This window comes from Electrona antarctica (assembly GCF_951216825.1).
Source record: "Electrona antarctica genome assembly, chromosome: 17".
Classification (NCBI taxonomy): Eukaryota; Metazoa; Chordata; class Actinopteri; order Myctophiformes; family Myctophidae; genus Electrona; species Electrona antarctica.
Genome location: NC_136798.1, coordinates 21,074,238 through 21,101,736, shown reverse-complemented (window position 1 = coordinate 21,101,736; position 27,499 = coordinate 21,074,238). Strand labels below are relative to the sequence as shown.

At 43.8% G+C, this 27,499-nt stretch overlaps 2 protein-coding genes across 2 annotated transcripts in view; both read right to left on the bottom strand.

The window, feature by feature from the left end:
* Window positions 1-817: 817 nt before the first annotated feature.
* LOC306941525 (solute carrier family 22 member 2-like) lies at window positions 818-10,513 on the bottom strand (the record flags this gene model as incomplete). Its single annotated transcript, XM_079527046.1, has 11 exons — window positions 818-1,219; window positions 1,379-1,478; window positions 2,504-2,616; window positions 3,059-3,167; window positions 5,997-6,211; window positions 6,562-6,662; window positions 6,996-7,110; window positions 7,808-7,976; window positions 8,157-8,311; window positions 8,567-8,670; window positions 10,112-10,513. 11 exons carry the CDS (start codon window positions 10,511-10,513, stop codon window positions 1,126-1,128), a joined length of 1,677 nt encoding a protein of 558 aa, XP_079383172.1. The 3' UTR covers window positions 818-1,125.
* Window positions 10,514-14,339: 3,826 nt separating this feature from the next.
* The window catches only part of igf2r (insulin-like growth factor 2 receptor), a 54,002-nt gene continuing 40,842 nt past the window's right edge, over window positions 14,340-27,499 (bottom strand). Inside the window, exons 36-51 of the mRNA XM_079527074.1 lie at window positions 26,973-27,054; window positions 26,390-26,523; window positions 26,128-26,277; window positions 25,838-25,996; window positions 25,457-25,670; window positions 25,088-25,240; window positions 23,503-23,737; window positions 22,992-23,128; window positions 21,193-21,310; window positions 20,186-20,332; window positions 19,764-19,948; window positions 19,432-19,618; window positions 18,905-19,051; window positions 17,830-17,899; window positions 17,123-17,452; window positions 14,340-16,609 (exon numbers count right to left, since the gene is read on the bottom strand). Coding sequence (XP_079383200.1) covers window positions 16,466-16,609; window positions 17,123-17,452; window positions 17,830-17,899; window positions 18,905-19,051; window positions 19,432-19,618; window positions 19,764-19,948; window positions 20,186-20,332; window positions 21,193-21,310; window positions 22,992-23,128; window positions 23,503-23,737; window positions 25,088-25,240; window positions 25,457-25,670; window positions 25,838-25,996; window positions 26,128-26,277; window positions 26,390-26,523; window positions 26,973-27,054 — 2,592 coding nt within the window. The 3' untranslated portion in view covers window positions 14,340-16,465. The remainder of the gene's footprint in view (window positions 16,610-17,122; window positions 17,453-17,829; window positions 17,900-18,904; window positions 19,052-19,431; window positions 19,619-19,763; window positions 19,949-20,185; window positions 20,333-21,192; window positions 21,311-22,991; window positions 23,129-23,502; window positions 23,738-25,087; window positions 25,241-25,456; window positions 25,671-25,837; window positions 25,997-26,127; window positions 26,278-26,389; window positions 26,524-26,972; window positions 27,055-27,499) is intronic.

Here is a 27,499-nt window from a genome sequence, read left to right as displayed (position 1 = left end):
ATTACTCTTTCTGTATAGCCAAAATTCTGCACTATACAGTTGGGTGCCACCGATATTGTCCCTTATCATTTGACCCATTTAGGCCTGACCTCAACATTTTTAAAAATCCTTCTAAATCCTCCAGTTTTCTGAAATAAATATTTTCACGATTTTTCAAAAATAGCAGACCTACAAGCTCGTAGCGCGCCACTCGGTGGCGCGCTATGAGCTTGTAGATCTGCTATTTTTCAATAGCTAAATTATAACAATGTTTAAAACACAAAAAGGGGTTCCCGCCCAAAATGGGTTAACTGTCCTTTTGCGCAGATCACGCAAAGGACAATATCGATGGCCTCCAACTGTACATCAAATCGGTGACATCTCTATATTCAGTCAGTATCAGCTATACATTTGGAATAAATAAATTAATGAATGACTGAGATTGAAATGACTCCACATTGTGGAATATTTCTTACTTGAATGAGCTATATGTTAAAAAGTTGGCAAAGTGTCCCATCTATCATTTTCATGCAAACTATTCACCATTATAAAAAGATTATATCTCAGCCAATATTGCACTTAAATGAACAATATATGGTGTCTATGTTCTGAGGGTCAAGGATCTCAGTGAAACTATTCTTAAAGTGACCACATGTGGCAGCAAGGGAACATGAGGTCAATGTAAAATTCTAGTCAAGGGTACATTTTTGCATAAGGAAAAGAGTAAAGTCTTAAAAAATGTAATCTTTTATTTATTTATTTTAAACTGCTCATAACACAATATCACTAATTCCTATAACTCTAGTGACAAATAAATACATTTATACAAATGGGTCAGCTGAGTTGTAGCTTTTGTTTCCCCAAACAGTGTTCTCTGACTTCATGGTCATCTGAAAATGCAAAATTACCAGTCCAAATGACCATTGATTTCAAATAGGCCTAATATAGTACATTTTTAGGGGCTGTATGATTCTAAAACCAATAGACCCAATGACAGAACCAACGCTACATTATCAAGAACAAAAATCAAGGCAAGTATCTGTACAATACATTATATTTCAATGCAACAAGTATCATTTTCAGCGTTTTGACACAACAATCATACATAACTCATGAAAAATATAAATAAATAAATAGAGCCAGAAATCAGACAGAGCACTGCTCTTTGTTGCTTGTTCCGTTGCTGTCGGGCAGAAGGACAGTACGCTGCTGACTCTTCAGAGCAGCATTCGCTTTTGCTCTGAAGAGAAATGAGAGAAACACATTATGAGGAGACAATGCAGGGTCTGATATTAAGCATGTCATTAATTAGCATGCATGTTATTCAGCATGTATAGTAGGTGTTGCTAATAACCATTAGTCTTAAGCAAAACCAATAATTATTTTGGGGACTATTTACCTCTCAGGGTACTCAATGTCATCGATTGTTTCAGGCAGTGGGACTCCTTTGGTCTCAGGAAGCAATAGCACCAACCCCCCTGCCAGGAATGCCAGGCACCCTGCACAAACAGCACAGTCTTTTCATTAGCATCTAGTTTGATCTACTGTGTGAAAGAAAATTTAAATTTCTGCACGGCCACAACATGTAAGTCCAGTTAAAGTAAAAATGTGCCTTGTGTTGTAGTGTAAACAAGCACGTAGGGGTGGCACCAGGCAGGGATCCGAGGCTGCCCAACCAAAATGCCACATCAAGGCAGGTGTACATTCCAGTTGCGTAATGATGGCTGGTATTACATCTACAGTAACCCATCAGCTCTGCCAAAGTGCCCCTGAGCAAGGTACCGAAACACATTGCTAGCCTAGATTGCTCGTGGCTGCTGTAAGCCAGTGGGTATGCTTGCCTTCTTTATTAAGTATGTAAATATTACAAGAAAGTGACACTCTGTATTTTGAATGAGAAAATGATGCGATTTCATGTCGGGAATGTATGTTAATGTATAAATGTGTAATTCAGTCTCTGTAAATAGAATATGGTGCAAAGTGCATACAAGACATACTTTGATTCCAGGTAGGGTCAAACCACCTAAACCCTACGGCCTACAGCAGGGGTGGGCAACTTTGACGATGGAGAGGGCCACTATATTTCCACACTCACTCCCTAGGGCCATATATTACTGTCGTTTTTGCTATTTTTGAATTGGAATCCTGAAAATGTACATTTTTATGTCATTTCAAATGCCTTTAATTATACTTGTGTTGAGCATTGAGCTACTAATTTAGACTGAAGTAATTACAGTGAGTCATGTTTTGCATGTCGTAGAGTTGTAAACAGCTGAAACCAATAATATATCAGTATTCTGACATTAACCTGAGGGCCACATTAAGTGAAGGTGGGGGCCGCATGTGGCCCCCGGGCCGCCAGTTGCCCAGCCCTGGCCTACAGTATGTACACTTTGCTGTCTGAGGTCCCACAGGGGTCTATACTTGGCCCGTCCTTTTTTCTCCTACAGCAAATCTCTTTGCAAAATATACTCATTCTCCAAGTTTGTAGATCACGTGGACCACAAGGTCTCATGGAACCCACCAAAGATGATGAGTGGGAGATCCAGCCAAATGACAGCCAGCCTGTAGAGCATGAAGGGAGCTATGATGCCTCCCACATCACACAGAGTAGAGCACACAGACACTCCAAAGTTCCTGGATCAAACAAAAGAGTTGAGATGTTTCATTGGTACATTTTTATTACATGCTACACAATGTCCTGGTTTCAATACCGGTATTCATTACGGTGATATGTTTGATTATTTTGAAACATAGTTAAACCCTACACTACAGCATATTCTTAAAGGGGAGGCGTCCAAAGGCGTCCTGTGGCACTGAGACAGTCCCGTACTCTTTCCCCTCTATACTACATTTCTTCAACACATGGTAAGCTTGTAGATCTGCTATTGTCAGCAAATGTTCGCCTATGACACGTCCATAATGTTAATCAATGAAATCTACTACACTTTTCCCATTGTCGCTGAATGCATCACGCTATCGGTATGTGATCAACCAGATTTATCACCCAGCATTGATTGTTACGCTCATATCCAAACTCGGGCAAGGGCGATGCCCACGTTTGTGAATCGTCTCTTACCTGATAAAGGTGGGGTAGAGTTCAGTGTTGACAAACACCACCATCTCAAATGTCATTGTGATCCCCAACCGGCCAATGCAGGCTACTGCTGTCTTGAACCAGAACATATCTGTTGAGCAAACAAAAAGGGATAGGTGTGTTTGTGAACAATTAGGATGTTGCCACTATAGATGCATTCAATCTGCAATGATTAGGTTCTACTATCCGAAAATTGTTTGATTCTGGACTGAGATCTGTGTTGTATGTCTTTCTCCCTTTCTACTGTTGGGTTCCTGTCTAAAAAATAAATATCCAAAAGAGCCATTGGGCCCTATTAAGCAAGTGGAATCTAATTACATATAATTTTACAGTTTTTAAGACGTGGGGGCGGGTGCAATGTCATACATTACAATTATGGGCCAGGTGAGAAGCGCTTTCGACACCCCGTGGTGTGAGCAAAACGGCCTTGAATTAGTCATGGGAGTGTTTCAGGGAGTTTTGAGGCTTACCCAATGAACATGTCCGTACTATTCTCTTTACGACACCAGCTGATGTCCTCATGGAATGCGCCCTTTTCGGCAAGTGGTATTACATTTCTGCAGACTGGCACCATAGACATGACATGACTTTGTCACATTTGGGTTAATTATTCCTATTGCACTGCATGCTGTCACCTTTATGCCTCTAAAGAACAGATCCACAAGCTGTCACAGCCATGATGTGCATAGCTTGTAGGCCTATGTCTCTATTTTGTTAAGTAACTTGCAGTGTTCATTGGAAAGTCATTACAGCGGCGCAGCCATATGCTAAGGGAGAGAGATATACGCACATCATCACTTCATTTGTTTCTGTTCTAAGCATGAAAAACAGCTGTAAAAATCTTTATTCTAGTTCATTTGATTCATAAATGAATAACTAAGCCTTTGAAATGGCACCTACCTATACCTTTCAGATCGGAATGGAACTGCGAGATACGCAGCATTGGCTGGCAAATTGGCAATCCATGCGTAATGTTCCCAGAATCGTCTAACCCCCGAACATACAAGTTTGTTTGATATTGTTTAATTCGATAAAAATAGAACCATATACCATACAGCGAATGAAAGCAAGATTCCTAAGGAATGTGGGGATTTTTACATTTTAAAAAACGGCTGAGAAATGAGAGAACCATGAGTGTTTATAATATCAAATATTATAAGAATAATATGAAAGACAAACGGGCTGTGAAGAGCTCAGCTCACCATCCCGACAAGGAGGAAATATAGCCTATAGTGCATGCACGTATATGCACTGACTGTTGCACACACGCTCTTTATTTGTTTCTATTGAAAAACACCAGTAAAATAACGTTTATTTTATTTTATTTCATTCGAGTCACGACGAAGGAATGAGTTGAAATGCCATACGTGCGCCATGCGTATTGCTGCGGCCCCAATGTTATGGTCTTCGCTCGTAGCATTTTATTGAAGAAGAATTGAGTCGGGTGTGATACAGCGTATGAAAGCAAACTTCCCAGTGATTATGGAGATGTTTTAATTTTTAAAAAAGGTTTAGAAATGAGCGATATATGACCCTTTATAATCTCAACGAGAAAGCCAGAAAGCTCGCTGTTGCCATGTCTCATAGAAACAAGTAAATAGGTCTATAAACATACTCCCAAAAGAATCGCATATAACAGGGGTCTACAACCTATTTTAAATGAAGTGCCATGTTTTTATTTTCTAGATAGTGAGTCTGCCATATCAAGATTCCTTTTAATGACACCACATTAAAATTTCCAGCATATTTTGATTGTCCACAAATATAAAGTTCTTCCTTCTTTTTACATATTTTCTTGCACATTGTTATAATGATCATTATAAATATATATCCCCCTGCAGTCAGAGTTCATTGTTTTAATGAATGAATGTGATGCATTGTGAGCTGGTAGATCTGCTATTTTCAAAAGTAATCTTTGAAAAAAGTGACAATAAGAATATTTTTGAAAAATGTTATTGAAACATTTAAAAACACAAATCTGTCATGGGGGTCACTGGCTTAGTTGGGCAAATGCATTCATCTGGGGGTCCTTGACATGGGAATGTCGCTGTGTGAGGATCACTGGTTTAAACAACATTAGGAGAAAAGCCCAAATAAGCACTTTAGAAACAAGAAAAGCAACCACAACTACCAATATTTACAAGCAACTTTGCAGAAAAAGAAGCCGCTTATAATAAACAGACATGGCAACACTCCAGCAGCACTCCAGAGCCGCTCAAGTGTAAAATCAAACAGTGCTTTTTGCTTTTAAGACGTGGTCAGACCCAGGCGGAATCGGTATGCGCTGAGTGTTTTTAGGTCAAGGGGCTTAATAGCAACTAGCGCAAAGCGAAAATAATTAACATATGGACACTCCCCCAATGCTAAATTATGCAGGAACGTGGTATTCCATATGAGTGAGCGCTCACCACGGCTTCCATAATACGAAAAGGCGCAGAGCGAGGGCGAAATCTGTATTACCGCATGGGTTTTTCGTCTTGCTTAATAGGGCCCAAAGGCTTTTGGCATGTCACAGGTTTGTGAGATGAGCGGAAAGCGTTGATCATGATCCATCTTATTACTTGCGCAAGCAGAGCGTGCAACTAATAGTTTTCGTCTGTCGCCGTTTGATGCGTATGCATTTTGAGAAACTAAAAAGGGATCCAGGACACTTCTAAATAGATAGAACTGTATTTCTTTTATAGATAGAAACTTTTACCATACTTCACAATACTACTTTTTTACCTCCAAAAACTAGGTAGCAAATAGCTAAACCTAATAATTCAATATTTCAAATGTTCTTTCACAGAGAAGCTGAGATTTGACAGTTTGTAGCGGTCGACAGTACTTGCGCGCTCTGCTTGCGCACTAGTAGGCCATTGTGTGCAACAAGCAAGTAGGCACTCGACAGAGTGCAGTTCTAGTTTTATCTTAGACTCACTTTCGGGAATTAATATGATGATAAAGCAGGCGGCTCCAGCTACGAAGTTGGCGGTGGCAAAGGGAAGACGGCGTCCGATGCGCTCGATGGTGACAAGGATGAGGAAAGCCGCTGGGAACTCCACCAGGCCTGCGATCAGGAAGTCTACATAGACGTTACCTCCCAGGATGCCTAGTCTCATGATCAAGCCCTGGTACACCACAGCACTGGTGAACCTGGAGGAGATACGGAGAGTAGGTGCAGTTAGCCATGGAACAAAAATAGTGGATGAAAAAAAAAGATCTACAAGCTCACAAAATAGTGGGGGGGGGAATAGATCTACAAGCTCAACGTGTCGCGATGGAATGCGCCTTGAGCTTGTAGATATGCTTTTTTCTACAAATTATAAGATAAATTAAATCCAATAATGGGGGCACCAAATGCTTGACCAAAAAGAAAAACAGACCAGACTATTGCTGAAATAGTTGTCCGGGGGCAGTCGAAATAGCGGTAACGCTCACCTCACTGATGAAAGGAAAGTTTTAAGCACTCCTCCCAGTGGGGGACTTCAGACAGAAGGACTCACCAGTTGAAACTGAGAATGAAGGTGTGTTTTCTCATTTTGGGAGTTCTGATCAGGTCCATGAAGGAGACTGTGAAGGACTCTGCGTTATCATCTGTCAGAGTCTGGAAGAACAAAAGCAAAGGTTGTATGTCTTTTTTTGTCTATTTTGCTGTATATTCTGTAATTGATAGCTGGCTGCTCTTTCCTCTTGAAAATCCTTAGCCTATTTAATAGCTAATAGGTGTGAAGGTGTTTAAGTAAAATGGCTGTAGTGAAGTTGTATATAATTAAATATGGCAATTTTTGGCCTTTTCATTCACCAGTGACTTCAGTTGCTTTTGAGAGAGATGCCACAATATTAAGCAAACTCCTTGTGTGGTGTGGACATTACAACTGGCATGAAGTTTAATAACAGGATGATTAATGTTTAAGTGTGTTCCTGTAATGTACTCAACCTGAATGTTCTTGGAGAGGGTCTTCTTGTTCTCCTTAGCCATGGCCTCAGTGATCTCCACAGCTTCAGCAGACCTGTTCTGAGAGAGAAGCCACCTGGGGGATTCTGGAATGAACCTGTGGGACAACATTTAGCCGTGCTAAAATATTGCATGAACCTCGCATACTGAAGATTAGAGATATAAGGAACACACACACTAGGGCTTTAAGCAACTAGTCGACTATTCAACTAGTAAATCCACTAGTTGACTATAGTTGATAAGAAAAAAATAACAAAAACGAAAATTGATAGGGATATATACTGCAACCAGAAATGTGTCCCTCACAGCACTCTATGATTTTAACAAAGACAATGTAGTATTAGTTCTGTGACTGTTTTCACTCTTTGAGACCTAATACCAATAATGAATTATCAATCCACTAGGAGGTGTCTAGGAGGTAATTTCCTACGAGGAAACTGGAAACAAGGTTTATAAATGCACATAATCTCTGGTCACTATCAGTTTACAGTAGGTCACTATTGTCTTTCAAAATGCCTCACCCTGTGGCAACCTGACAGCCGAGTGGTTAGGGTGCATACAACATGGGTGCAATGCTCTGATCAGCGATTTTCCGTTTGATTCCCAACTGGCCGGACCTTTTGTTGAATGTCATCCCCTTACTCTCTCTCTCTCTCTCTCTCTCTCTCTCCGCATTTCCTGTCTGTTTCTACTGCCGGAAATGTCCAAAAATCATCTTAATTTAAAAATGTTTCTCAAGTCCAATTTGTTGCATCACACACAAACTATTACATTTCATACTGGTGTTTTCTCACCAGTAGTAGGACAGGAAGACAAAGTAGGGTGCAGTGATGGCCACATTCAGCCAACGCCAGTCAGTGATGAAGTAGGCCAGTAGAGGGAGGAGGAGAATGCCAACGCTGAAGAACATCTGGTACAGGACCCCCACCGTCCGCCTGTACTCCACCCCAACTAACTCTGTGACTAGACACACACAGAGAAATCACACCCGTGTGAACTGATTGTAATGTCCATTCGTATTCTGTTTGTGTACAGTATTATGTATGTTACTCTGTCTACCCTCTGTGGGTGCAAATGCCAACTACTCGGCTGAACTATGCACAGCTCTAGGTTGCCTCATTTTCAATGAAATACGGCCCTTACTCAGCACATATCCGGCCACCCAGCCTCCTTTGACACCAAAGCCGTAGAGAGTTCTGAACACCAGGAGGGTCACATAGTTAGGAGCCAAAGCCACCATGATCCCTGTTATGGCGTTCAACAGGTTGGACATCAGGAAACTCAACTTTCTGCCGAACCTTGAGACATAAATGCAAAAGTCATATTTTTGGCATTTTTTCAGACAGACATCGTTTGACAAATTTCATGTCCGGGTGATCAATAATAGGGATATGAAATAAGGATACCAATTCAGCAACAGTTTGGGATGCTCATAGGTCTGACTCATCTGGTCTGTCCCATTGACTATCTCATTATGTGCCTATAGTTGTATTATGTAAGACATGATACGTGGAGGAACAGACAAATAAGATAGAAAACAATCCTGGTCCTACCTGTCAGCCAGGTAACCAATAGCGATGCTGCCAATTAGGAAGCCAACATTGAGTGTGGCCTGGAACATATCCACCCACCAGCCATCTGCACACACCAGGTTAAACTAGGAACAGCACACAAGCACATTTTAAGTAAGCCCTGTCAGACCCTTTTCTTTAACTTCAAATTGTATCCATTATGCTAAATTAAAAATGCTATCACATACTGTGACATGTGCCAGGAACAAAAAAATCACACCTGTGTGAACTGAGTGGTGCAACTAGTATATGTGATGTCAGTGACGTCACATACTAACCATAGCAACCATGCTCGTTTTTTTGGTTGCTAACCATAGCAACCATGCTCGTTTTTTTGGTGCGAACACGTGTACACGGGTACAAAGCCAGTTGTTGGAGTGGTTTGTACCACTCAAAAACATGTAGGGGATATTCTGTATATTTATGTAAAACATCTTAACCAAGGAGAATGTAGAGACAGGAAACCAAGGGCAGAGAGAAGCGAGACATGCAGCATACGTTATTGTCTGCACTGACGTCATTGTCTGCACTGACTGGCTGAACCACTAGGCACCACCCAGAGTATTCATCTTAAAATTATGTATTCCTGCCAAGGTAGAGTTGTGTTTTTTGTCAAAAGGAAACATAAATACAAATTAAATTGACCCAAATGAAATTGATTTGTTGATTGTTATGAATTTCATAACCATGCATAGATGTACAGCCAAATTACAGATGAATCCATGCATAAGAGGTCAAAGTTTTCTTTCAGCTCATGGTTACATATACAACATTGTATCTACTGTACGTACCGTAAATGTACCAACTCTTAAGTAACCTTAAGATACCCTGAGATATGCTGATGATGACCCTAAGGGCTTGTTTACGCAAAAGGCAGTATCCTGTGTCTTACACCTCTATATCTTAACAAAGATCAATTAGTATCAGGTCTATAGGTGTTATGTATGAGAGGGTAGGCAACTGACCAGATCGTGATTGACAGAAATCAAAGTACTATACTGATTTAGCAAAAAGTGTGTTTTGAAGAAAACACTAAATCTAGCAAGGCACAAATTGTATGACCTTATATAGGCCAAAGCACAAAGCGATCTGTCATAGCGCCAACTTGAGGCAGATTTGAAAACATGGAGGGGGGGGGGGGGGGGGGGGGGGGTTCATCCTTGGCCTACTGGGAGAGTGTGTCCAAAGTTTCATTCTGATCACCGATCGGTCTAGTGGTGCTCACAGATACACATGGGGACAGCCTAGGGGAAAAAACATAATCCCTGCCCTTGGCTGTTCTGGCCTGGCGGAGATAATAATCTACAGTATAGCTTGGGCAAGTAAAAGGGAAGAAATCAGACAGCCCTGTCTTGTCCCACATTGTGATGGAAGTATCCTGAGATATACGGAGATGCTCCAGGGCATTGAAAGAAGTAACACCACTCCACCTAGTCATGCACTCATTTGTGGTCAGGATTTAAAACTTCTAGCAAAAAAAGTCCACCAGATTTTAATGAAGAATAATTAAACCTCATATGTCCTCACCTCAGTGACAAATGACTCCCTTCCTGCATAGTCATACTCCCAGCCATTTTTGCACGAAGCCATGGGGGCTTTGCTCAGGTCCATCTTCTCCGTGTCGCAGGTGAGTCCAGTGGCGTTCCAGTCCAGGTCGTACTGCTCACAGGTGCTGTGCAGCGGCTCTCCAGTGTCGTTGACCAGGGGAACAGTGAGCCTGCGTGTGTCCGCCAGGCTCCAACCACAGCTCTGCCTCATCTCTGTCACGGCCGGGTCACGGCACCAGTGCTCTGGAGTGAAGCCCTGGAACACGATGCCAACGTACACGCCTGCCCAGGGCATGGAGACCATGCACAGCAGCAGAAAGATGCGCTTCTGGCAGCGGCCAAACTTTCCAGCTTCCTCCAAGATGTCATCGAACGTGGTCATGGTTGTGCTGTGGAGTTCTTGAATTTGGGTGTATGTGAATTGATTCTTCTATTCCTTCATTAAGTGAAGCTACGGTGTGTTGCAAAGTCTTCGTAATGTGTGTGCAGAGGCAACGGACTCCAGGGCAGATGCTGTGCTGGTCTGTGTTGTTCACAGGGTTTATAACAGGCCAGCATGGAGCAAAGGTCCACCGTCACAGCTGACCTTGGCTCAAGATCTGGCCAGTGATGCGTTAAAATGTTGCGATCACTAATTCAGACGTCAGACACAAACGCACACACAGACACAGGCGCAGAAAAGTGTGGGGACACCTCACGCCCTCATTCAATTATTGACATCCCCGAGAAAAGATCCAACGGAGGTCAAGTTTTAATTGTTTCTGTCTGATTCACGTTTTAGCATTTCAAACGCACCCTGTGAGACCAGTGGTCATTTTAACTCTAGTGCTACTTCAGTTCCTGCATTTTTTCCAGAATAATTATGAAGTCATGGGATAAAGCAAAATAAAATCTCAAGACAATTGTTACAAGAAAATGTAATGATGTTTAGACAACTGCTGATCTATTATTTATTCAAATAATGCAATATTATTTTGTACATCAACATTTTCTTTAAATAGGAAAACAGGCAAAAAAGCAGTAAAACAGAGAACATAATTTACACCAAATAAAATAAGTATGAAACGACAACAAGTAAAACATGATCGCTTCCCAAGAGTACCCAATTCACAGAGAAGCTCTGATGCCCTTATTTTCACACTGCTTTACAACAACGGGCCAGGCCTAATCTCTCCTGACCATTTCTGAAGTCCGTTAACCTCACCATAGATCAGTGGTTCTCAAATGTTTTTAATTTCAAGGACCCCCTTAACTCTGAGAGTGTACAAATGGAGCATTTGTACAAGGGTCCATTTGGAACCCCCTTCAAGGAGCCCTGAGGGTCCCCTGAACCCCACTTTAGGAACCACTGCCATAGATGTTCAGTGAGGAAGTAAAGCCTGATTTATACTTAGTCGAGCATGTCTTGCATGGGAACTAGCAGATCTACTAGTCTAGCAGATCTACTAGTCTCATGTAGAGCATGTCTTGCATGGGAACTAGCAGACCTACTAGTCTCATGTAGAGCATGTCTTGCATGGAACTAGCAGATCTACTAGTCTCATGTAGAGCATGTCTTGCATGGGAACTAGCAGACCTACTAGTCTCATGTAGAGCATGTCTTGCATGGAACTAGCAGATCTACTAGTCTCATGTAGAGCATGTCTTGCATGGGAACTAGCAGACCTACTAGTCTCATGTAGAGCATGTCTTGCATGGGAACTAGCAGACCTACTAGTCTCATGTAGAGCATGTCTTGCATGGGAACTAGCAGACCTACTAGTCTCATGTAGAGCATGTATTGCATGGGAACTAGCAGATCTAGTCTCATGTAGAGCATGTCTTGCATGGGAACTAGCAAATCTAGTCTCATGTAGAGCATGTCTTGCATGGGAACTAGCACATCTACTAGTCTAGCAGATCTACTAGTCTCATGTAGAGCATGTCTTGCATGGAACTAGCAGATCTACTAGTCTCATGTAGAGCATGTCTTGCATGGAACTAGCAGATCTACTAGTCTCATGTAGAGCATGTCTTGCATGGAACTAGCAGATCTACTAGTCTCATGTAGAGCATGTCTTGCATGGAACTAGCAGATCTACTAGTCTCATGTAGAGCATGTCTTGCATGGGAACTAGCAGACCTACTAGTCTCATGTAGAGCATGTCTTGCATGGGAACTAGCAGACCTACTAGTCTCATGTAGAGCATGTCTTGCATGGGAACTAGCAGACCTACTAGTCTCATGTAGAGCATGTCTTGCATGGGAACTAGCACATCTACTAGTCTAGCAGATCTACTAGTCTCATGTAGAGCATGTCTTGCATGGGAACTAGCAGATCTACTAGTCTCATGTAGAGCATGTCTTGCATGGGAACTAGCAGATCTACTAGTCTCATGTAGAGCATGTCTTGCATGGGAACTAGCAGATCTACTAGTCTCATGTAGAGCATGTCTTGCATGGGAACTAGCAGATCTACTAGTCTCATGTAGAGCATGTCTTGCATGGAACTAGCAGATCTACTAGTCTCATGTAGAGCATGTCTTGCATGGAACTAGCATATCTACTAGTCTCATGTAGAGCATGTCTTGCATGGGAACTAGCAGATCTACTAGTCTCATGTAGAGCATGTCTTGCATGGGAACTAGCAGATCTACTAGTCTCATGTAGAGCATGTCTTGCATGGGAACTAGCAGACCTACTAGTCTCATGTAGAGCATGTCTTGCATGGAACTAGCAGATCTACTAGTCTCATGTAGAGCATGTCTTGCATGGGAACTAGCAGACCTACTAGTCTCATGTAGCCAGATGATCAAAGCTGTCCATCTACAGATACGTCTTCAGACAGTGAAAACCAGTGGATTGTTATGCACTTCCATGTATATCACTGGTGCAGGACAAACAAATCAACATATATAAGAATAAATTAAGTCTGCACAGGCAGCTGCTGCTCCGATTAATATAATATGTAAACTACTATCCCCTGGATTCTAGGGGATACTAGTTTGCACAATACAGATTATTCGGAGTAGCAACCGATTATTATTTAACAGTATATCATTGAATTTAGATGTCACCAGACCTATCAGTAGGCTTACTAGGCTCTCTCTCTGATCATCTGGCTTTATGTAAGACTAAAGAACTACAAGCTTGTAGATCATCTGGCTATGTAAGACTAAAGAACTACACGCTTGTAGAACGACTATGTTCAGACGAGACACCCGCGCAACGGCGCAAGCAAGTATAAAGCAGGCTTTATAAGGAAGAGGTCATTCTAGATCAAAGGCAACATAGCCTCTGATGCATGAACAAGAAAGAGCAGTGGAAAACCTTGGCATGAATGGTAATGTACATACAGTACCAGGTGCTTTGCTTTGGTACTTGATACAGCAGAGATAGACATTACACAATAACAAGCAAAGGAGCGCTCATTCACACACCAAGCATGGTGTCTGCTCTCCGTTATCCACTCATCTGAGAGGCAGCAGCGCTCGCTCCCACACACAGAAGCACAGAAGTGCCTCATATACATACAGTAGATGGTGGCTCTATGTCTTCATTCTCAAAATGTAAGATCATTCAATTGTTGTGCCAGTAAAGCGCCTTACTTATTACGTTTACATGGCCTGGGACATCTTTCTTTGGACTGACATTTGCTTCCATCATGACAATGTACCAATTGAAGATCTCACCTTTACAATTCCATTGGAAAGTTCTCTTGCTTTCTCAACAACTGAATTCTTAAGAGAAGATTCTGTCCGTTTTGCTTGGAAGGATGCATTATGGAGTGAACAAAGAGGTATTAGAATCAGATGTCTTGCTCAAGAGATACAAACAACTGACATTCACATTCAAAATCAGTATGTCATCCGATCCGAGATTCATTATAGAACAATATATGAACAAGGCTTCAATCCATTATTAACACATGATACTGCAGCCTCATTCTTTCATCTCACACCAGAAATAAGTCTGAAATATACCTCATTATGATCATGGCGGATCCCACTTCATTTTGTGATCTCAAGCACATGGAAATTCAGGATTTGAATTCATGAGGTTATATTTATAGTAAATGGATGGCAAGTGATTTTAGTTATTAATTATGGCACAACTCAAAACCTTTTCAACCTGACCAGTCAGTTCCTAATCGTAAAATAAATGCAATTTTTTTGTGAGTCGTGAGGAGGATCTCCATGTTACAAAAGCTCTCATCTTGGTTTAACAAATCTTGTGTACAAAGCTTTATTTAGAAATACCCTGAATGGAGAAAACCTGTCTTTCGTTTTTTTCATTTCCTTTTTATATTGTATACCTATGGCTGTGCCCGATTTAAATCAATAATTCATTTTCAATGACATCGCATTTGATTCAAGATTTCTTCAGCACAGGCTGCTATAAGCGGTATGAGTTCAACTCAGAGAGCAGTGATATTGCACAAAAGGGGTTAAAGATGCTAATATCCATCAAGTGCCTGCAGGGTTATGGTTCTATAAATCTGTCTCACAGCAACTGTTTACTCCAAGCTGCTGAGGATTATCCCTGAATTCTGTGAAATCACATCACAGAATCTGCCTTCTTTACCTCCTCATTTTGTACCCTAGACATTCACTAAACCATTACGCTCAATGGAATAAATACGAAGCCAGCATGTGTGTGCTATTTCTGTGCAAAATGTCAAAAGAACATAATACAGTACAGTACACAGTTGGGTGCCACCGATATTGTCCCTTATCATTTGACCCATTTAGGCCTGACCTCAACATTTTAACAAATCCTTCTAAATCCTCCAGTTTTCTGAAATAAATATTTTCACGATTTTTCAAAAATAGCAGACCTACAAGCTCGTAGCGCGCCACTCGGTGGCGCGCTATGAGCTTGTAGATCTGCTATTTTTCAATAGCTAAATTATAACCAAAAAGGGTTAACTGTCCTTTTGCGCAGATCACGCAAAACTCAGCAAAAAGAAAAGGACAATATCGATGGCCTCCAACTGTATATAAAGATGAATCTATTCATTTCACTGGATAGCCAACTAATACTCATATAGGGATGATTTATACTGTGTAGGCTTAATTACACTGCAAATACACAACTAAATTATTGGAAGATTGGAGTCGGTTTCACTTCAGTTCAGAAGCAGTAATGTAAAGAATCAAATGACATGTCATACAGAACATACCTCTGCTGAGATGTAAAACCGATCAACATTTTACCTGTTTGCCAAAACTGATTGAATGTACGTGTGAAAGTGACTTGGATACATTCCAAATGCATGGCACAACAGCTGTTCAACTACGACATGCATTTGGCAAAATAAATTAAAAAAGAACAGTACAAAAAATACCTTGGATTGCCTGACATGGCCTACAGTCAGAACACCGAAGCATAAAGCTATGTTTGCAGATGGAACATGGGGGGTGAGTGCGAATGGAAAATCAACATGACGACTTCATACATCTGTTGTGGTTCTGTTGTATAAATATGCCGTTGCTGGGATTGGGTAGGGGTACTCAAACGATTCAAATGATATGAATAATAACAACTTAGAAGCTCTGTTCTGATTGACTTGACTTGACTTGACTTGACTACCCATTCATACTTAAGGCCATCTTGAGTCCACTCATTGCACTATTACCAGAACAGAGATGCACATGGCCAGGTCAGCTCAAACAATGAAATAAGAATAACATATAAAAAATAAACAAGTACGTGAGCAATTTATCAGCGAGGACAAACCAACATAAAAAAGTCCATTGAATAGAACATCATCATCAACGCTCAAAGCGAGCCAAAAGAAATAATCAATCCTTCTGTTAAAGTGATTTGTTGAAAACAAAACAAAACAAAAAACTATGTTTGTAATCGGGAAGGCAACGCACTTTCTTTTCGGGGGTGGAGTGGTCGGTGGGAGAGAAAGATCTGCTATCGTAGCAACTGTAAACAGCACTAAAGACCAACTGTGTCCTCGTTCCTTTTAGAAGCCAACACCTCGGGCTGCCGGCGTCCGCGGGATAAGCTTTCTAAACGTTCACCTATCCATAAGTAGATCGACAAACCATGCACTACCGTCAACTGTTGTGCATTTTGCAGAGTTTTGGTGAGTCCGTTTTGGTGGACCTTTGGAGGTATCCGCGGCGGCAACCTGGTGAAGGTGTAGTCCAACGAAATAAAGTCCAGAAAAAAGGGGAGCTAGGGAGGGGAGTTTCCACATTCGTCAAGCAGTCGCGATCGCTGCGGATGTTTTGTTTTTTTCTTTTTCTCACCTTTGCCGTTGCTGCCGTGGAGACATTCACCAGAGATAGCAGGGAATAAGTTCTGATTGGACGGTGGAGGATAGAAGGAGGAAGTGGTGTCACACCCTGAGGAGGTCCTCATCACTGTCGTCCTCGTCTGGTTTCTGGTTGGCTGCCCTGTCGCTGGCCGTTGGCCATAATTGGCTTTTCCTCTTCCTGTCGGAGTCGTCGAGGAGCCCGACGAGGTCTTCATCACTCTCCTCCTACAACAGAGCACAGCGACAAACACAAGTGGTACCTCAAATCCAATAATTTCTTCAAACGCATGCAAAATACACCAGCAGTTTGTTTTCTCCCCACCACTGTAGGAACCAAACAATCAACCTTACAATACTCTAACGTCACAACCTTCTCCAAATTGGAGTTACTAGTTGGGCACTGGCCTACTTGGAACGATGCAAGTTGGAAATGAATGGAATCTGTGTCCCTTTTATGCCCATATATGGAGTTCTTTGTCAGGCATGCCCAAATATGGAGTATATGCAGATCTCATTGTGATGTCAGAACAGGCCAGCTCCATATATGGAAATGTCCAGAGCCGTGTGCTGGTTCTGGACAACTGGCTATCCGACTCGACACCGGGCACTGCACTCCCTGTGGGGGTGTGGAACGTGCGTGCTGAACTCGAGTTACGTGTATTACAGACGTATGTACGTACACACACACACACACAGAGACTTGGTGCATTTATAGATAGATGTCCGATTCAGACCCACCTGCAGGAATGCGCTACGGAGCGCTGAAGAGCGGGCGAAGGAGGACGCAGGGCCCCCTCCGGTGGAGCTTTTGGGAGGTGCGGAAGAGGACTTGACCACACGCACCCCGGGCACACTCAGCACCTCGTCTTCACTGTCATCGTCCTCCTGGTCGGCCAGAGAGGAGGAGCGCAGGCCATCCGCGTTCACCGACTTGGTAGTGATGTGGCCGTTGCCATGGTGACTCTTGCCTCGGCGGGAAGAGCTGGAGCCGGAGGAGGTGGGAGGAGCCTCTAGCTCCTCCATCAGCCACTCCATCTCCTCCTCACCACCCTCCTCATCAATGTTGACCTGGGGAGTAAAACAATAAGTCTCTGGTTGTTGATGGGTAGCATTCCTTAGCTGAAGCCACACAGTTGCAACTCAAGAGTCAAAGCCCTTCAAAACGACACATTGAATCAAATCTGACCTAGAGTGCACGCGCACACACACACACACACACACACACACACACACACACACACACACACACACACACACACACACACACACACACACACACACACACACACACACACACACACACACACACACACACACACACACACACACACACACACACACACACACACACACACACACCTTAATCAACTGCCACTGTTTTTACATGAGGTCAAAGTGTTTTTATTTTTAATTCAGTTGTTCATACTTCATACACCAACACATACCTTGGAGTATTTATAGGAAACCTGGCTGCCTCGCCTGCAGCAGCCAGCCACTTTCTGAATCACCAATTCCCTGCAAAATGAAAAGATAGACATAACTCAATGAAGTTGAGTACCAAACAGAGAAGCATTATCCATTTGACTGTATATTGCTGCATTCACACAAGGAGCGACAAAGCAACAGGCTACATGTAATCAAGCTACTTAATGTAAGTAAAGTAGTGGGTCGGTATCAGCCAGAGCGCGGGAGTCTATCGCTGTTATACGTGTTTCGCGTGATGGTCGTGAGGAGCTACAAAACGTTGAGTTGGCTTCCAACTTTTTTTTGGCACTCCAATGACGCAGTGAAGTGTCAATCAATCATATGTTTCACCATTTCCACTCCCCTTCTCTCTCCAATACCTGCTCGGTTCTGTATAAGGAAGTATTACTCTTTTTTGCTGTTAACACTCTGGCCGGCCAAAAAGGAGGTCTCCGTCCTATTAAATAATTACGCCCCACGGAGATGAATCAAAAGACGGAACATTAATCGTTTCATAACAGAGCGCACCAGTCTACAGCCTGGGAGCATCTATTGAGCAACATTCAATGTAATTTCTGGTCAGGACGTCATCCAAAGTGTTCCCACCCCATTTGAATGGATGGGATCAAAAATCTTAAAACGTGAATTACTCTTAATCTCTAAATCAATGATTACAATTCTAACGAAAGATTGTGTTTTTGACGGCCCCGTCGCTAGTCGCGCTAGAAGTAATCATACCTCCGTTGGTTGTCGATCCCCTCGGGGGTCTTTTGGCTACATTCTATGCTATCTACTGTAGCACAAACCAAGATGGCGTCGTGTCACCTTGAAATGGGCTCTGAAGCTGCAATTTGCTGGGCACACTGATTTAATGGTTCTAAATACCCCTGGGCGATAACAGGGTTACCGAGTTCCCTACGATTTTTAACCGCACCCGTTTAATTTACAGTACATATCATAGTGTGACTTGAGCAACACTTGGATAAGCGGCTGCAATGCAAGGCCACGCTTGGTCGTTTTGTAGCTTTTGTCACTCATAAATGATGTGATTCTCACCTCCTCTCTCTCTTATGCAGGAGCAGCACCAGCATACAGAGGGTCAGGACAACCAATAGGAGGACTAGCACCGCCCCCACAGCCTGACTCCGCCCAGACAGACTATCACCCTCTCCTCCATCGTCAAACGTCTGTCTGTCCACAGTGCTGCAGGACAGATTGGAGAGAATATGTTAATTATTGGAGAGAATATGTTAATTATACATACTGTATGTACAGTATGTATGGATGTTTTTCTTACTTGCTCATACACGTATTGCTCAATGCATTCTTCTGATATGTGCGTCACAACAGCAGTCATCCAAAAAACAAAGCATTTGTAAATCTATGTGTACGTCTCCCTCTGTCTGCATTTCTTATGTCAGAGAAGCCATTGAGCCATAAATTTCAATGAATGTTTTCTTTTCCAAAACTGTGGTGTGCGTGTTGTGTGTGTGTGTGTGTGTGTGTGTGTGTGTGTGTGTGTGTGTGTGTGTGTGTGCACACGCGTGTGTGTCTGGCTGTCTGCCACTGCGGCCTGTACTCACGTCAGACCACACACGGCGTTGGTGTGCCAGATGAAAAGGTACTGGCATCCGTCCGTCTCCAACATGAACTCTGGGATGCCCATCCCCACCGTTGGGTTGCAGTGGAACATGATGGTGGACGACACTGTCTTGGTCTTCTCACGGCCGCACACCGACTCGGAGGGCACCGTTACATCCAGGTTGCCTCCTGGAAGACGGGTCAATTTGTATTTTGCTTGAAGTAGCTGGCTCAGTAGTAGGCATTAGGAATGCCCCCAAGATAAATGATCCTGTAGTATGCATGTATATGTTTGTCAGACTTTTCAGGAACACAGAAACGTGTAGTAAATTACCTTTGATGAAGTACTTGGCCTTGCTGGAGGATCCGATCTTGCGGTTGTAGTCAGCATTGAGCTTGACCTGGCAGATATTGGCTCCCAGACAGCGGGACAGAGAGCTGTTGGTGATGCCCGACAACTGGATGTGATAGATGTAGCTGTCCCCGTTTGGACGGATGTCCCCGGATGCCTGGTGGTGGCTGAGGGGGACGGAGGGGAGACAACAGGAAGGAAAATAAGGAGACGGATGGTATGGGCGACGGATTTGAGCCTTTTTCAAATATTTAAGAGCAGCATCATCAGGCGTCATGAGATAGCATAGCTATTTCTGAACTTTTTTGAACATTTGAGAAATGTTCAATTGAGATGCCCAAATAGGGACACCAGTGTGAAAGTGGTTAACTGAGTGCCAAAATGGACACTTATGGGTCCATTACCTGAAGTAAAGTGCACCCAGGCTGATATTGACCCCAGTATCGGGGACCCGGATCGTTCCATTGACCATCTCCACCTCTCGCTGTTTGACTGCGCATGCTGCACGAGTTTCCCAACCAATCACAAACTCACAGGTTGCCTTGTCCACACTGACAGACACACACACACACACACACACACACACACACACACACACACACACACACACACACACACACACACACACACACACACACACACACACACACACACACACACACACACACACACACACACACACACACACACACACACACACACACACACAAAAGATAAGATTAATTGGCACCTTTAACATTATGTGCTCATGCGAGTATATAAATGAAGGTGTGCTTGAGTGAGACTGCAGTCTGTATGTGTACACAGATCACAGCACAGTGTGTGTAATACGTGCTTGTGTGCGTTTGTGTCTATCTCTCAATACATCTTTCAAAGAGAAGCAATCGATGATCTTTCAAGGAACTGCAACTGAGAAAAACTTTAACTTTTTAAAAGGAACACAATGTTCTGCTAGTTAGGCATCCCACTGCACTCCATAAGTGCAGAGTAAATGAATGTGTGTGTTGTTTAGATTATGGAGAGCCTGTTTTACATCAGGGAGAGGGTTTAACTTAACCTTTTCATGATACACAGCTGCATCTTACTCTTACTCTTACTCTACCAATGTGTCATCTATTGAGAGTTTCTGTTGTGCTCTAGTTTATTCAATCACATCGCTGAACTCTCTGAAACCTAGGCCTACTAATACTATAATAAACAAGTACACAAATATTTATCATAGTGATATTTATCACCCTGTGCGTGTGTGTGTATGTTTGCTAGATGGTACTGTACATGTAGATTCTGAAATCCATATGGAGTTGTATGCAATATTTAAGCCTTAGTGCTAAAGCAGGGGTGTCAAACTCAAACAAACAAAAACAAAACAAACAAACCGAGTTCAGTCTACCTTTACTCAGAGGCTGGTTACCTGATTAGCATGGGGTGTCCCACAGTAGACCCACAGGTGAGCTGGATCACAGTCTTAGCCGTCAGGCCGTTGTCACAGACAGCATCTCCCATAGCGTAGCTCACCAGGATCTTACCACCTGAAGACACAATTTATCATATATCAGATTTCTAATCATAGCCACCGATATTAACCACTTTACACATTTGCCGAAAAAAGCATATCTACAGGCTCACAATGCATCGAGATGTGCTTTCGGCAATGCTATTTAGCGTAGGAGGGGGCCTAGCATAGAGCTCTATTTAGCGTAGGAGGGGGCCTAGTATAGACAATTTACAATTTACAATTTAGGCATTTAGCAGACGCTCTTAATCCAGAGCGACTGGATAGTATAGAGCTCTATTTAGCGTAGGAGGGGGCCTAGCATAGAGCTCTATTTAGCGTAGGAGGGGGCAGGAGGGGGCCTAGCATAGAGCTCTATTTAGCATAGGAGGGGGCCTAGTATAGAGCTCTATTTAGCGTAGGAGGGGGCCTAGTATAGAGCTCTATTTAGCGTAGGAGGGGGCCTAGTATAGAGCTCTATTTAGCGTAGGAGGGGGCCTAGTATAGAGCTCTATTTAGCGTAGGAGGGGGCCTAGTATAGAGCTCTATTTAGCGTAGGAGGGGGCCTAGTATAGAGCTCTATTTAGTGTAGGAGGGGGCCTAGTATAGAGCTCTATTTAGCGTAGGAGGGGGCCTATTATAGGGCTCTATTTAGCGTAGAGGGGGCCTAGTATAGAGCTCTATTTAGCGTAGGAGGGGGCCTAGTATAGAGCTCTATTTAGCGTAAGAGGGGGCCTAGTATAGAGCTCTATTTAGCGTAGGAGGGGGCCTAGCATAGAGCTCTATTTAGTGTAGGAGGGGGCCTAGCATAGAGCTCTATTTAGTGTAGGAGGGGGCCTAGCATAGAGCTCTATTTAGCGTAGGAGGGGGCCTAGCATAGAGCTCTATTTAGCGTAGGAGGGGGCCTAGTATAGAGCTCTATTTAGCATAGGCGGGGGCCTATTATAGGGCTCTATTTAGCGTAGGAGGGGGCCTAGTATAGAGCTCTATTTAGTGTAGGAGGGGGCCTAGTATAGAGCTCTATTTAGCGTAGGAGGGGGCCTAGTATAGAGCTCTATTTAGTGTAGGGGGGCCCTAGTATAGAGCTCTATTTAGCGTAGGAGGGGGCCTATTATAGGGCTCTATTTAGCGTAGGAGGGGGCCTAGTATAGAGCTCTATTTAGTGTAGGAGGGGGCCTAGTATAGAGCTCTATTTAGCGTAGGAGGGGGCCTAGCATAGAGCTGTTTAGCGTAGGAGGGGGCCTAGTATAGAGCTCTATTTAGCGTAGGAGGGGGCCTAGCATAGAGCTGTTTAGCGTAGGAGGGGGCCTAGTATAGAGCTCTATTTAGTGTAGGAGGGGGCCTAGTATAGAGCTCTATTTAGCGTAGGAGGGGGCCTAGCATAGAGCTGTTTAGCGTAGGAGGGGGCCTAGTATAGAGCTCTATTTAGCATAGGAGGGGGCCTAGTATAGAGCTCTATTTAGCGTAGGAGGGGGCCTAGTATAGAGCTCTTGGGAATCCTGTCAACTAAGTATAGGTTTTATAGTTTTTAAGTGGTTTAAATTTTGCATGCCACTTGTGATGCCATTTGATTTTGCAGGAGCGTTGGCCAATTCAGTTGGAAATTAACTGTACATTTTAAAGATTATTTTTTTGGTGAATTTCGTTAAGGGATTATGAAGCCATGATTGTACGAGTAGGAGTAAGGTCTTCTTCACCAGTTGAAATCTCTGACCCACCAATGGAGCTCATTTTCTGGGTGTAAACACGGCCCAGGTTCTGGGTCTTGCCCGCTGCTGTGCGACGGCACACGGTGGCGTCCTTTGGACAGTCCATCAGTCCACCGTGGATCCCCTGACATAGGTTGATGTAGTAACTACACACACAGGACACAAGACAAGAGAGACAGGTGACTGAAAGTGTAATGGTCGACCAATGCGATCCCAATTTTGGAGACCTAGACCACTGATTATCGATGTTATATAAACATTATTTGGAAGAATACATAATAATAATAAATATATAAAAACATCCATAATCAGTGGTAAATTAATGTCCTTAATTTATATATTATATATCATTGAAAAAATGTGGAAATCAATAAAAAAAACTTTGATTTGATTGAGGACATTTAACTGACAAGTAACTTTTTGATACATATACATATTACATTTCAGTATAAGAGTGACCCTCACAGGTCCATTTGGTTACAAATGTATACACTCTCAGAGTTATGAGTGTCAAACGTACTTGTCGCCCTGGTAGCTGAACTTCCAGGGATCCGTGAGGGAGGACAGTGTGCGGAGGTCATAGGTCTGGTGCTGGCTGACCAGCTTGCACTCCATCTTCCTGGGGGGACACACGGCGTTGGTGCGCCACTGGAAGCTGGCCGAACAGCCGCCCGTCTCCGACAGCAGGCGGGGGGAGCCGTGCCCCGCCTGCTGGTCGCACTCGAACAAGATGGATGAATGACGCTTGCTGGACACTGGGGGAGAGGACAGGGACAGAGGCATGAGAAGAGCTTGCTGGACACTGGGGGAGAGGACAGGGACAGAGGCATGAGAAGAGCTTGCTGGACACTGGGGGAGAGGACAGGGAGAGAGGCATTAGAAGAGCTTGCTGGACACTGGGGGAGAGGACAGGGAGAGAGGCATTAGAAGAGCTTGCTGGACACTGGGGGAGAGGACAGGGAGAGAGGCATTAGAAGAGCTTGCTGGACACTGGGGGAGAGGACAGGGAGAGAGGCATTAGAAGAGCTTGCTGGACACTGGGGGAGAGGACAGGGAGACAGGCATTAGAACAGCTTGCTGGACACTGGGGGAGAGGACAGGGGGACAGGGAGAGAGGCATTAGAAGAGCTTGCTGGACACTGGGGGAGAGGACAGGGAGACAGGGGAGGGGAGGCATTAGAAGAGAGAAAAGAATATCATAATAAACATGTATGCTTAAAGGAATAGTTTACCCCAAAAAGTACTCAATTACACACACCATGAAGCCTTGAATTATTTTCTATCAATTACACACCCCATGAAGTAAAAACGACAACGTTTCGATATAACTATAAGAGCAGGAGTGGACCTGGTGACACGTAGGAGGGGCCCGGACAGGAGTCAACCCAGAGCCTAGTCCTTCCACGCGCCAGAATCTGGTTCTCCCAGTCCCGGCAGAGTAGTTCCGGAGCAACGGATTGTGTGGCCTTGCTCATTCCCTGATGGACTGATCGAGGGTAGCTACTGTTACGTAAGTCGGGATTTGATCAACCCCGGCTGGGTCGCCTGAGTGAGGGGTATGATGTTGGTAGACCCGAAACCCCGTTGACCTCAGGATACATCCCAGGTGCATCCATGCGATGTATTTTTAGTTAACATCTTCGTCAGATCATTTTGATGACCTGACGAAGATGGAGAGATGTTATAGTTACAGTACATCGAAACGTTGTCGTTTTCACTTGCACCCTGTTGAATAAAGGCTTTAATTGTCAGAGCTTGCTCCAGTGCCTTCCTTCTACCCGTTACAAGTCCTGCTCCTGAGATGCACTGGAGCAGCCTATAACTATAACTATTACTAAGAACCAGCCTAAACAGCTCTCATTCTGACAAGAAAAAGGTGTGTGAAGTAGACTGGCGAAGGGAATAGATAGGCATGCAAGCACGTCTAAAGTAGGCAAATTATGTTAGGCTAATGAACTAATAAAATAATACGTTTTGTCACTACCCCACCAATCTTTGATTTTCTCCAACTGCTATAAAGTGGAAGCTTGAAACGCACACACGGTTTGCGTTTCGCAATCAATATCGTCATTGCAACATTCAGGGACACTCCTTCAATCTGTTACCTATGGCGCAGAATCCTGACTTTTTGTCGGTAGCAAAGTTTGCAGTGGTGGCACACCACTTCCTGCCGTCTGCCTGGCCATCTGCCGTGCACTCTGTGTATGTCCTGTTCATGTGTGTGAAGGGAAACACACACTGCTCCTCCCGCTCGGTCACTAAAACACACACATTGTATTATTTAGTAATTGTTTTTGATACTTCTTCTCAGTTGCTGTGCTGCTATACGCTTGCCAGCGCATGAAATGTACATAATTACTAGGGTCATTTCATGAAAAACATTACTCAGCGAGGGTGTGAATCCATAATACATAATGTAATACAGTACATGTTTACACTGTGTAAAGCTTCACACCGAGTTGCAATGGTCTCACCTGGTGGACAGGGATCTCCGCCGCCATACTGCATCAGCACCGCCTGCTGCTCATGCTTATAATCCATGCTCATCACCTGGCTAATGCCAAACGAAGAGGCGGCCGTGGTGGAACCGGCAGCCGAGCTCGTTAACTGGCATACGGCGGCCTTGCTGCAGGCCGGCTCTGCCACTGAGTCGCACACATTGATCCGGTACTTTGGAGACTCTGGTACCTACAGCATGCGCACATGCACACACACCCACGCACGCACGCACGCACACACACACGCAAACGCACAATAACATATTTTTCCCCACGACATCCCCCGGTAATCGTCTAGTCTGGGGCTCGCATTCAACTGGGGCTAGCAAAGGGTTTAGAGCAGCAAGAGCTGTTTACCTGGATCTCCCCGCTAAGGGAAGAGAGGTCAAAGGTGAACTGGAGCTGAGTGTCTGTGAGCTTGCAACCACTGGTCTGTGTGGCATCGGGACAGACCACGGGCGTGGCCCACTCAAACACGTACACACAGCCCTGCTGCCGCAGCATCTGGGGGGAACCCTGGAGAGAGACGAGAGAGAGAGAGAAAGTGTGAAATAAAGAAGTGATGGTTGTAGAGTAATAATGAGACAGAGCAGAGTGTGTGTGTGTGTGTGTGTGTGTGTGTGTGTGTGTGTGTGTGTGGGACAGACCAGGTCTAGGCCCCTCTGGCACGTGAAGACAATGGTGGAGGTGTAGTTGAGGGTGGGGTCAGACTTGCAAGGGGTGGAGCTATTGTAGGTGATTGACACCTCGTTGGTGGCCACGTTGATCTGAGGCCCTGCCGTTGTTCGCCCAATGTCCTGAGGAACAACGAGAGAGAGACAACAGTGAGAGGAGAAATCTTTGTGAATATTACTACCAACTAAAACAAGACAAAGTAATTTGTGGTGCGTGTGCGACTGTGTGTCTAACCACTGGAGCCCCATCGTCGGGGTCCATGCAGACAGTGACCCCGGGGGGACAGGTGACACCGGGGATGGGGTTGAGAGGCTGACATATGTTGATGTAGAAGTCTGGCGAGCCGCCGTCTGGGTTCACGTCGTCATCTTAGCGAGACAACAGCAACGAGAAAAGAAGGGTTTGCAATTTGCATTCGAAGTTACACGCAGAACACAGGTCACACAATGTACAACTTAAGCTATATGAAACTTTGTCTTGAAAAGGGATAGTTCACCCAAAAAAAATACTTTTTTCTATCAATTGTGCCCCCCCAAAAGTGAACCATCCCTTTAAGACCTTTACACTTTGTCAATGTAGCGAAAATAGCTGATCTGCTCGTGAGCTTGTATGCTATTTCTTTGCTCCTTTTGGACATTTTTGGAAAACTTGGACACCAGAGGTTAATGTACTTAAGAAAGCCCCTTTCACATTTTGTTCAAATACATACTTTACTACTTTCGCATCGCAGTGCAATGCACTGGCAAGGCACAAACAATAGCATGTTTAGTCAGACACCACGAGAACAACATAATCATGTTTCCAGTGCTGTGCTGACCTGTAGCAGTGTAGTAACCACTGACATGAATGAGAGGGGTCAGGTCTATGAGAGAGGAGCCGTTGAGCACAGAACATTTCACCTGAGAGAGAGAGAGAGAGCGAGAGAGCGAGAGAGCGAGAGCGAGAGAGAGAGAGAGAGAGAGAGAGAGAGAGAGAGAGAGAGAGAGAGAGAGAGAGAGAGAGAGAGCGAGAGCGAGAGCGAGAGAGAGAGCGAGAGAGAGAGAAGGAAGGAAGGCAGGGATGATTGATGATAGCAGATGTAACCAGCAATGTATGCATTGTACATTATTGTAATGTTACAACAGTCAGTTTTCTTCACACCAAAAAGATATAATTATGAGGAATATCTAAAACGAACACACTATGACCTCTTGCACAATATCAATATGTACTCCGAAATTGCTATCCAACAAGGGTGAAAATGTGTAAAATCGAACCCAGTTAGATTTCTGTGTTTTATTGGATGTGTTATGAACTCAATGGCTAATAAAAATATGCTTTCTGACAGTTATATTGTTTATATGT